This window comes from Somniosus microcephalus, chromosome 13 (genome assembly GCF_052327205.1).
Source record: "Somniosus microcephalus isolate GS21.2 chromosome 13, FLI_Smic_1.0, whole genome shotgun sequence".
NCBI lineage: Eukaryota > Metazoa > Chordata > Chondrichthyes > Squaliformes > Somniosidae > Somniosus > Somniosus microcephalus.
The window spans coordinates 29,242,584-29,254,921 of NC_140999.1; the positions used below are offsets into that span (position 1 = coordinate 29,242,584).

General features: G+C 40.4%; 1 protein-coding gene across 4 annotated transcripts in view; it reads left to right on the forward strand.

Moving 5' to 3' along the window:
* Positions 1–721: 721 nt before the first annotated feature.
* Positions 722–12,338, forward strand: part of LOC147108170 (methyl-CpG-binding domain protein 3-like) — a 41,305-nt gene continuing 29,688 nt past the window's right edge. The window contains exon 1 of one of the 4 annotated variants that reach the window (XM_086004701.1): positions 722–1,204. In XM_086004701.1, the coding sequence (XP_085860827.1) occupies positions 738–1,204 (467 nt within the window). In that variant the 5' untranslated portion in view covers positions 722–737. The remainder of the gene's footprint in view (positions 1,205–12,338) is intronic. The other 3 variants (XM_086004702.1, XM_086004699.1, XM_086004700.1) reach the window with 3 other exon arrangements.

Sequence of the window (12,338 nt, forward strand, 5' to 3'; positions counted from 1 at the left end):
TTGGCCGTGTTCATCCTTGGGTAAGTGGTGGGTTATCACTGGGCCATACTCACACAGCTGGCATTGGGCACAGATTAGCCAGGAATGATAAGGGGAAGCAACTTAAAAACACAGGTACATACTAGGGTTGTCAACCCTCCAGGAATTAAAGATTAATGTCACTGATATTGCTGCGAGCAAAGCCAGGAGAGAAACCATTGGGGCATTAAAAATTGTGCTGCTTTTTCAGTTTTTAAAAAAAACTTTTGTTTATTAGTTACAACAATACTTGAGGGTGTGGGCTGTATTATAGGGAGAGGAGCTTGTGATGAAACCTGCATCAACCAGAATTGACAACCCCTATCACCTGCACATTAGACCTGTATACCTGTACAAATCAGAAGCAATCACAATACTACTGTACTTCCTTTGCTGTCTTTAAAATAGTAACTACTAAACTAAATTGAATTCATTTACACTCTCAATCCATTGCCTAAAAATGACTGTAGAGACCTGGGATCCGATTTAGCTGATGGTTGGTGGGGGGGGTTGGTGCTTAATTTTAAAAAAATAGTAATAATCTGGTCATTATCACATTACTGCTTGCTGTGTGCAAATTGGCTGCCGCGTTTACTACATTACAGCGGTGCCGACACTTCAAAAAGTACTCCATTGGCTGTCGAGCGCTTTGGGACGTGCCGAGATTGGTGAAAGGCGCTGTAGAAATGCAAGTCTTTTTGCAAAACTACAGTTTTAAAATGCAGATTTTTTTTTTTCGGGAAAGCACGGTTTCCTCTCCGTGTGCGTGGCTGACGACGGGAGTGAGTCATTGTGTGCACAGCGAGTGGGTTGCACTTGCAGTGAGAGCAATAGTCGGGCAGCAGCAGCAGGGGCCGCTGCGCTGGCACTTTTTCTTTTGCCGTGCGCGGAGTGAGGCGGGCGGCGTGGTGCGCGGAGGAGTGAGGCGGCTGATTGTGAGCGGAGCGCGGGGCAGTTGGACGGGCGCTGGAGAGAAAAGGAATAAACGGCCGGTGACCCGGGTACAAGCTGACAGTCTCCCTCCCTCACCACCTCCTTCAAAGGGTTTTCCACCACATAAATCAGCAATCCTGGAGATGGAAAGGAAGCGTTTCGAGTGCTCCGCGCTCCCCTCCGGCTGGAAACGGGAAGAAGTGACTCGAAAGTCGGGCCTGTCGGCGGGCAAGAGCGACGTGTATTATTATAGGTGAGTGAGTGAGTGAATGACTGGCCGGGTGGGGAGAGACCGAGGCCTCAGTTAAAAGACAGCCTTGGAACCAAGAGTGGCTTCGGGGTAGGATGGTGGCCGCCGACCCCCACCACCAACCGAGCCTGTAGTACCGGGGATGTGAATCCTTGCACTCGGCCTTGTGCACTTTTATCCGCTCTCTCCTCCCCGGTGAGCGGGGGTGCAAGGATTGCAGCAGCTGCAGCTTTGTGCATTGTTGAGGCTCATTGTGGCTCTGGCCAGAGTGAATTCAGTTTGCTTGGATTCGAACAAAAACAAACCAGTTTAGATCCGCCTGTGCTTTAATCTTGTATTGCATGCGATCGGTGTAGTAACAATTAACCGTGTCATTGGTGCTAACGTTCCACAATCGCATCCTATTGTTGGGCTTTGCATTGTCACTCAATGCACCGAAGTCTTCCATTTAAAAGGCAACGTTTGACATGGACGCTTCTGAAAGTTGCTTTCTACTGGGCTGTTGGGACAGTACTTACTGCAATGTTGGCAGTTATGTTTGCACCATAGGGGGTTTAGCACCTTGTATCTGCACCGGAAGCATAATGGCGAATTGATGTAAATGAAAATTGATTAATATTTTGTCACCTTCTGTATATTGTACGTTTTAGTAACTGGAGCAGTGCCAGTAGTAGTTACACACGTGGCTGTCAGGCTCATTCTGTATTCGGACTTAATGCATTAAAAACAGGATTTTTTTTTTAAATAAAACTTTTCACAAGTTTGTAATTCTGTTGTTCCCTCCAGATTTGTGTCCAATATTAATTAACTTGGTTGGGTTGATGGGACAGTTTAGCACGTGGAAGTTTGTCAGTGCTGCTTTTAAGTTAAATTTACTGTAAACTGCAGAACTTTAAAAAGTTGTGTAGTATTTCCTGATGGTCATCGTGCTTTGCAAGCTAACCAGTTGATAATGTAGAGCAGATCTTTGAGACTAGTTTCTTCCAGGTTCACAGACGGCTGAGTACTTTGTCCAGGTGGCCATTCTTGATGTGTGAGTAGAGACAGTGAATGTTAGTAGACTGTTTGACCATGAGGAGGTATCACAGCCAAGCAGTAGACATGATGTCCACCCAGAGTTGCAGAATAGTGACCAGGAAAGGGAATCTTGGTCTTCTTATCCTATTCCTGCCCCCTCCAGAGTGCTGAAGTTAATTGGCTTTGACCCTACCACTGTGCTAGCTAACACAGCAAAAACCTTTCAGACATTCATGCTTGACATGAATGTTGCATCTTGCCATGCAAAAAGTGATGCCTGTAGAATCATGCTCCAATGTAGCTCCTTTGGAACTGGCTAGATGGATTGCAGTGGTTATTTCCAGCCCAAGAAATGCTGGTAATCTTAAATCGCTGTCTTCGGGAGAGGCAGGATGGGAAAGCAGATTGAGGGAAGAGTGATACTAGTTGTAATTTAGTTAACAAGCCAGCACTTTTTACTGGGACTTAATTTTTTTTTAATGAAACTTAAAGGGATTGTGAGCTGTCATTTATTAATTGCCAAAAACTAATAATTTGTTGATTTTATAACCTAAATTGCAAACTATGCAGTTAACTTTTTTTTAAAAATTGTTGCATCCAGTCTGGGCAATATCCATGACTAGTACCTCATACCTCTGCTCACTGAAAGTGATATGGCTCTGCACTTCTGCCTACACTCTATTTCCCAGTGTATCTTGGAACCATCAATGCAGTAGGCTTACAATTACATCTGTCATTCTACCTGCACAAGAAATGTAAGGAATTATATAGGAATGGCTCAGTTGAGGGTGTATGTACAGAGTTATCTCATTATAACTGGGGGGGGGAAAGATCTCCCTCGTAGAAATGCATAATTGAAAATTTAAATATACCACTCCTGTAAAAAGATGGGACAACATCCTTTTTATAGTGATAAGTCCATGGTAAAGTTATTTTTTTTTGCTGCCACACATTGTAAATAAAAAAGACATATAAATTGAAATATATAATTATAGTCCTAATCTGCTTAATTTGTGTTATCTTTAGGTGTGTCAGATGTACCAAAACCACTATTATTTGTAAAGTATTTAGGCCTGCTCTTTGTACAAACAAATGTGCACTTTTAAAATCAATGTGCAGAAATTCAAAAATGTATCCAATAATTATGAATATATATCACAAAGAATTTCTATCTCGCAGTAGTCATGATAATCTGATTGTGTAATTGAAATGATGGCTTAACCCAGTAGACTGCCAGTAGGTTCAGAGAAACTCCTATCTTGTTGGAACAATTTTTTGTTTGTTTGCAATTCATGTGGTGTACTGCTGGGGGGCGGGGACAGCCATATTACAGCAGGATTTATTTAGCCCCCTCCCCATCCCAAGAATCCAAGAAGTTGTGCAAGGGTGCCCTATGCTGTCATATAACATTTGTCTTGTAGTCCCATAACATGCTTTAAATCTGAAATCAAAAGGCAGTGCAACTTCCAGCAGACTTTACAAAAAGATATATAAACAGAAAATTCCCAACTGTATTTAAGATTGAGAAGTATGAGACCTGCCATTGGTCTGAAAAGGGTCAATTCATCTAATGATGAAAGATTCACCAACATGGAAGTGATATATAAAATGGTAGAATATTTGAGAAGCTTTCTGTGCAATCTATAAAGAGAAGTTCAGAAATTGTACCTTCTGTTCCCACAGTGGATGTAAACACTGTATAAAATGAGCTTGGGACATATGACAAACTGAGTCCATCAAGCCAGTTTTGTATTGCACCATTCACAGGAACACACAGCTTTCAGAAACTGGGTGGGAAAACTGAAAATATACGATTGTGCTTTCCACAGATCTTGCGAGCCCACCAAAACAAATCAAGCAGGCATCTGTGTTGTAAATGTTGAAAGTAACTGTTGAGTCTGCATCCATTACAGTGGCTGCACAGTCTGAGAGTTGCTATGAAATTATGGATTTTTAAGTGAAGAGATATTTGATATTTGTAATTTTGTCTGCATGTTTGCCCGTGAAGCCATTGATTATTTGAGCACTGAGCAAATGATAGATCTCAGTTATTCAGAAGTGCCCTAAAATAGGAGTAGATGCCATTGTGCAGCAACTGTATCATTTTGTCCCAGTGTTGCTTAAGAACAGCCTACTACTGTTGCTTCAGGTAGCACTGCCAGATTTTCAGAGCACAAGATTGCATTATTGTATGAAGATCTATGAAACCTTGGGGCCGGAATTTGTGGTCAGCTTTAACTTTATCGACCTTAATTTGACTGTAGCGCTGTCAAAAGGGGATCCCTAGCGTACAGCAGCAGTGATGCCATCAAGCTGTCTAAGCAGCCAGTCACATTGAAGAATTCTCAGTTAGCAAACCAAGAGATAAAAAGCACTGATTCAATTCACTTTTTAAAAATTTTACAGAGGGCGAAATAAAGATTGGGACATACACATGGGGTTAAGGTGAAGCTGAAATATCAAACTTTTAAAATAAAATTTAAAAATATTTTACATTTTTATCATGGAGAAATTTGACATGCCACAAATATAAGAACATAAGAAATAGGAGCAGGCCAATCGGCCCCTCGAGCCTGCTCCGCCATTCAATAAGATCATGGCTGATCTGATCCTAACCGCCAATCCACTATCACAGAACCATCTCCTGAAACTAACAGAATTAGACACACGAAATAGGAGCAGGATCAGGCTACACGGCCCCTGGGCCCGCTCCGCTACCCACAGGGCCATGACCGATCCAAACCTAGACTCATGTCCAAATTCCTGCCCGTTCCACGTAACCCTTAATTCCCTTTACTTCTAGGAAACTGTCTATTTCTGTTTCAAATTTATGTAATGATGTAGCTTCTACAGCTTTTTGGGGCAGCATATTCCATGGACCTACCACCCTCTGAGTGAAGTAGTTCCTCCTCATCTCAGTTTTGAAAGAGCGGCCCCTTATTCTAAGACTATGCCCCCTAGTTCTAGTTTCACCCATCATCGGGAACATCTTCCCCGCATCCACCCGATCCAACCCCTTCACAATCTTATATGTTTCAATAAGATCGCCTCTCATTCTTCTGAACTCCAATGAGTAGAGTCCCAATCTACTCAACCTCTCCTCATATGTCCATCCCCTCATCCCCGGGATTAACCGAGTGAACCTTCTTTGTACTGACTCGAGAGCAAGTATGTCCTTTCTTAAGTATGGACACCAAAACTGTACGCTGTATTCCAGGTGCGGTCTCACCAATACCTTGTACAACTGAAGCAATACCTCCCTATTTTTATATTCTATCCCCCTAGCAATGAAAGCCAACATTCCATTGGCCTTCTTAATCACTTGCTGCACCTGCATACTAACCTTTTGAGTTTCGTGCACCAGGACCCCCAGATCCCTTTGTACTTCAGTACTTTCCAGTTTCTTGCCATTAAGATAATAACTTGCTCTACGATTTTTCCTGCCAAAGTGCATAACCTCACACTTTCCAGTATTGTATTCCATCTGCCAAATCTCTGTCCACTTACTTAGCCTGTCTATGTCCCCTTGCAGGTTTTTTATGTCCTCCTCACTCACTACTTTCCCTCCCATCTTAGTATCATCTGCAAACTTTGATATGTTACACTCGGTCCCCTCCTCCAAATCGTTAATATAGATTGTAAAGAGTTGGGGACCCAGCACTGACCCCTGCGGAACACCACTAGTTACTGATTGCCAGTCTGAGAATGAACCATTTATCCCAACTCTCTGCCTTCTGTTAGATAGCCAATCCTCTATCCATGCCAGAATATTGCCCCCAATCCCGTGATTTTTTATCTTAAGCAATAATCTTTTGTGTGGCACCTTGTCAAATGCCTTTTGGAAGTCTAAATACACTACGTCCACTGGTTCCCCTTTATCCACCCTATACGTTACTTCCTCAAAGAATTCCAGCAAATTTGTCAAACATGACTTCCCCCTTCATAAAACCATGCTGACTTTGTCCTATTAAATTATGATTATCCAAATGTCCTGTTACTGTCTCCTTAATAATGGACTCCAAAATTTTACCCACCACAGATGTTAGGCTAACCGGTCTATAGTTTCCAGCCTTCTGTCTACTGCCCTTTTTAAATAAGGGTGTTACATTAGCAGTTTTCCAGTCTGCCGGGACCTTTGCCGAGTCCAGGGAGTTTTGGAAAATTATTACCAATGCATCCACAATCCCTACCGCCACTTCCCTCAAGACCCTAGGATGTAAGCCATCAGGTCCAGGTGATTTATCTGCCTTGAGTCCCATTATTTTACCGAGTACCACTATTTTACCGAGTACCACTTCCTTAGTGATTTTGATCGTGTTTAGCTCCTCCCCCCCCTTTAGCCCCCTGTTTGTCCAGTGTTGGGATATTCTTAGTGTCTTCTACTGTAAAGACTGATGTAAAATATTCATTCAGTGTTTTTGCCATCTCCATAATTCCCACCATTAATTTCCCGGTCTCATCCTCTAAGGGACCAACATTTACTTTAGCCACCCTTTTTCTTTTTATATAACTATAAAAACTCTTACTATCTGTTTTTATATTTTTTGCTAATTTACTTTCATAATCTATCTTCCCTTTCTTAATCAATCTTTTTGTTATTTTTTGCTGTCTTTTAAAGTTTTCCCAATCCTCTATCCTCCCACTAGATTTGGCTACCTTATATGCCCTTGTTTTTAGTCGAATACTACCCTTAATTTCTTTACTTAGCCACGGATGGCTGTCTTTTCTTTTACACCCTTTTCTTCTCAGTGGAATATATATTTTTTGGAAGTTGTAAAATAACTCCTTAAATGTACACCACTGATCATGTATCGTCTTACCCTTTAATCTATTTTCCCAATCCACTCTACTCCATTCCGCTCTCATACCTTCATAGTCTCCTTTATTCAAGCTTAGCACGCTTGTTTGAGATCCAACCTTCTCACCCTCTAATTGAATATGGAATTCAATCATGTTATGGTCACTCATTCCAAGGGGATCCTTTACTAGGACATTTTTAATTAATCCCCTCTCGTTACACAGGACCAGATCTAAGGTTGCTTGCCCACTGGTCGGTTCAGTTACATACTTCTCAAGAAACCCATCCCTAATACACTCAATGAACTCCTCCTCAAGGCAGCCCTGCCCAATTTGATTTGTCCAATTAATATGATAGTTAAAATCCCCCATAATTATAGATGTTCCCTTATTACAAGCCTCAACTATTTCCTGATTGATACTCCGTCCAACAGAGTTGCCACTGTTCGGAGGCCTATAGACTATGCCCACTAGTGTTTTTTTCCCCTTATTATTCCTTACCTCCACCCAAACTGTTTCATTATCCTGATCTTTTGACCCAATATCATTTCTCTGTATTACAGTGATTCCTTCCTTTATTAACATAGCCACCCCACCTCCCCTTCCTGCCTGTCCTTCCTGATCGTTAAATAACCTGGTATGTTTAATTCCCAGGCATTGTCACCCTGCAGCCATGTTTCTGTAATGGCCACGAGATCATACCCATATGTAGTTATTTGTGCCATTAACTCGTCTATTTTGTTACGAATGCTACGTGCATTCAGATAGAGAACTTTCAAAGATGTTTTGTGACACTTAGTTCCTGCTTTTGCCCTTTTTATTACTTTACCTTTTACTCCATACCCTCTGCCCCTTCCTGACACGCTCTGGTTTTTAATTTCCCCACTGCTACCTAAGTCTATGACCTTCTCTGTTGTCATTTTTATTATTTGCTCTCTAGGAACCTCCCCCCCCCACTAGTTAGTTTAAAGCCCTCCCTAAAATTAGTTTTTCAGGGCAAGAATGGTTGTTCAGCAGTCAATATACCGTTAAAACCCCAGTTACCCCTTTCCATCAAGTCTTAACTTTTTCTGGTTTTATGAGATGTTTAACAGCAATATTAGATCGGAAAAGCTTGTTTCCATCAGTTCAACTGATTTCACAGATTGCTGACTATGGGGAGTTCCACAGCGCAGCCTGTGGAGGAGCAGGGAATGACTGACAGCAACTTCAGGATTTTCACGTTTATCTGCGCATGCGCTAAATCCTAAAGTTAGTCCGTTTCAGCGGGGTAATGACGGCGAACACTGACAGTTTCACTGTCATTACCACTGCAAAATCCGTGTCCTTCTCTTCTAGGAAACTGAGTTGAAACATGGTGGTTACTTTGTTGCACAAGTCAAGGAAGTACAAAACCTGTGCATCATTTGCTTGGTGATAACTGAGCAAAACAAGTTTGTTTCAGAGACGCAAGTTGCACTTGTAACAGATTTATTTAAGTTTGCCATGTATGGCACAACATGCTGTGATAGTCATTTATCTGCAACCCAAGCCAATCTTGAATTGGCAGATCCAATTTTTTTTTTTAAGTACTTAATGAAATCAGTAATAAAGAGACAGTAGCCAGGATTTTTGCCTGCCATTTGCATTGACTATGCTGTAGGAATATTTGCTCAGTTGACACATTAGCACCTCTGACTTTTAAAACAACTGCAAAGCCATTTGAGAAGAATTGTGTCTGTTCTCTTCAAGACACTATTTTTTGCTTTGTATCATGTTGAGCACAGGGCATTTCCATGTTGGTGTATTTCCCTCTAGTTTTTCTTGCAATTGTGCACCATCTGTTATCATTCCAAGGCACAGAACATGCCCTTCATGTAACCTTGAAATAATTGAATGCAGTAATGATTCAACTACTTGTGTATGTTGGATTTTCAGGATTAAATCTGGAGGATTTTGACCATAAATTTAAATTTCCTAAATCTGACATTCAAAAATTTTGCCTTGATACTACCCAGTGGACAGGACTCTGCTCTTAAATTGGGTATAATTGCTTTGTTAATTGTGTCCGAAGATGATCTTGCCTGCTAATATTTTCAACAAAATGCCTCCTTATGAGACATGTTCTTTTTGTACTATATTGCAGTAACAGGCTTGTCCGATGCAATGTGGGAATGATCCATTAGCAAAATGGTTCTGGTCAAAACTTGACTACAGAATCATCTTATGGAAGAACACCTTAATGACTTACTTTTACAATGAATTGCTTTTGAAGTGCAATCACATTTTTGTAGGTTAAAGACAGCAGCCAATTTGTGCACAGCAAAGTCCTTCAAACCACAATGACATAAATGACTAGTTAATTGGTTTTGGTAGAGTTAGTTGAAGAATGAACACTGACCAGGCACTGGGGAGCTTTCTCCTCCTTCAAAAAATGTAATGGTATGTCCACCTAAACAGGCAGATGGATCTCCGTTTAACAACAAATCCAATCTGAAGGATGGCACCATTGACTGTGCAGCACTCAGTCAGTATCACGGAAATAACAGCCTAGATTATGTACAAGGGCTCGAAAATTAAACCTTTTGACTCCGAGGTAAATGTTACCAAGTGACCTTTTATTAGATATTGAAGGGTCAGATGATCTGCCACCATTAACATTGCAAATACTTACTGGTGCATTCAAACATCACAGTCCAAAGATTTCATTGTAGGTACAGTAAATGGAAAAAATTGATATTTATTTTTAAAAAATGTCCAGTATAATCCAGATTATTTTATTTCTAGTGGGGAAGTGGTTCTTATCTTTCCTCAAGTCTCCCTATATAAACCCTGCTATATCTTAATAAAGGTGCTAAATTAGCCTAAATGTAACATTGATGTTCAGCTGATGAGAATAAAATTTGTACAATTTGTCTCTTTTTTTCTAGCCAATGATGTAGAATTGGCACATTTTTCATGACTGTATGGCAGGCACCAGCTATGCCACTTCATGTGGTTAGTCGATGATGACAAAAAATCATTATAGTTTTGGTTATTTACTTCAGCCTTGTTTTAATTGTAATTGGGGGAAAAATAAGTATATGGTAAGTATAACCACTCCTTTTCAAAAAAAAAAAAAAAAATAATCTCTATATTTGAACTGGTGTGTTTGCACACATGTCCTGTATTATATTCTGGCATCGTACTTTGCTGATTTGCTCAAATTTCACATTTGTGAAACAGAAATAAATTAGAACTCTGGTTCAGTTTTTTTTTAAGTGGTACATTTTCCTCACAGCTCTATCAAACCGCTCAAGCTGATTTTGAAAAACCTTTTATCTCGCATTTTTCTTTACAAACTTAAATATTCAGGGTTCAAAACAAAGTTTCTAATACAAGACATTAAAAGTTACATTTCACAATACAGGAAACTTCACGATATCCGGCACCGACGGGACCCAACTGCTGCCGATCTATCAAACTTTCCGGATAGACCAGCGCTAATGTTGAAGGATACGGAGGTTTTCATCTCCGTATCTGACAACAAACACTTGCTTAGCAACAGCTTGTAAACACTCGGCCCGTACCTTGGACGCGTCTCTGAAGCTGTTGCTAAGCTACAGAGACGCTTTCCAGAGCCTGACTTTTTTTTAAAAATGCTAGGAGAAGAAAAAAAACCTAACCAAAACGGCTGCTGATTTCTGCCGTTCGATCGAGGTTTCCGGACATACAACCTCCGGATAAACCAAAGTTGCACATAACATTTTTTTGTGTCTGCATGCCTCCACTAAAGTATTCCCCTGAAGAGGAGGGGGGGCGGGGGGGGGGGGGGAAAGGAGGTGATTGTGAGAAACCACAGCCTCTCAAAAGAAGTTGCTGTTTTTCATTATTCCCAGGGCGCGCACACAGAAATAGCTTAAAATATAACTCTTTGAATATCTTGTGAGCCAATTATTGACGCGCAACAATTTTCATTTAAATAGCACCTTTAACATAGTAAAACATTATGTAATTTGGGTTCTTTATATATGCAATTAGAGGTGTTTATCAACTGTGTCTGAAGGAACTGATTTCTAAGAACCAATCTAAAAACAGTTCATTATCTCTGGGGAGATCTTTCTTTAAAAACTTCACTATATCTTCCCCCCACCCAAACACTGTGCTACCATACCTAATATTTTCTACCAAACTCCAGATTCCTCTTCCATAGTGCTACCAAACCACAAGACTCCCTTCTAATGCTGTTAAACTCCAGGACCTTGTATCTGTTGTTGCAAATCCTAAATCCGCCTCTCCCTTCCAGTGCAACAAATTCTCAGAACCCCCTTCTTCCAAATTCCTGGAACTCCTCCCATATCCCCAGTGTTACGGAACACCAAGTACCTTCTTTCCACTTGGTTAGTTCTAGTCATACTAAAGATCCTGGAATTTCAAAAAGATGCATGATAAACATTGAACGCAAGGAACGTATAATAATTACGACTGCTGATTTACAACTGTCATAGTATTTCAAAATTCAATTAAAAAAAAAAAGTACAAGTTCCTGAATACAATTATACTTCGTAAGTCTGTAGCCCTGTTGTATGGCATAATTCCCAATTGTTAAACAGCATATTCTCTGATTCACTGAACCATGCCATAGGAGATTCACTATTCTGTTTTATAATTCTTGTGGGGGTGGGGGGCCTTTATTCCATTAAGTCAGTTTTGTTTTTACTGGTAGTTGCCATCATTGCCAGCCCCAGCTGTCAGTATGCTCTGTCATTGATGCTTGATGTTTACAAATGAGAGTTCATGATTGGATTGTAAGGTTTTGGCAATTGATTAAATTGGGAAATTTGGCAGTTTGTATGTGTTCAATTTCTGTGCGTGAAATAGAAAACTATAGGGTTTTTTCATTTAAAAATGAGAATTGCAGTACATTATCAGTAGTTATGACTAATTTACTCCATTTTTAGAAGGTTTCTTCCCAATTTTGTCAGGTCATCCACAGTAAGTAATATACAGCATTGGGAGTCTCGCTGAGAGACAGTGATAAAGTGTATGGATGAAAATTCAAGCCAAGCACCCCTGCTATGCATTTGCAGGTCTCATCTTGAGATTTTAAATTTCTGGTGAGTAGGAAGCCCAAATGCTCCTAACTAGACCTATGATCAGTACAGATCTTAAATACATTGAGAAATTAGGCTGATGCTTGAAAGAGAAATATTTCCAGCAAAGAATAGTTCAAATATATATGTTTATTATCTACATTATTTGTCATTTAAATTACTATTAGACCAATCCCTTGCTGTCTAAAAGTGCTATCATTCTGAAGTTCTGGATTATCTCAGTGAAGGTGATGGGGTGGGAAGAATTCGAA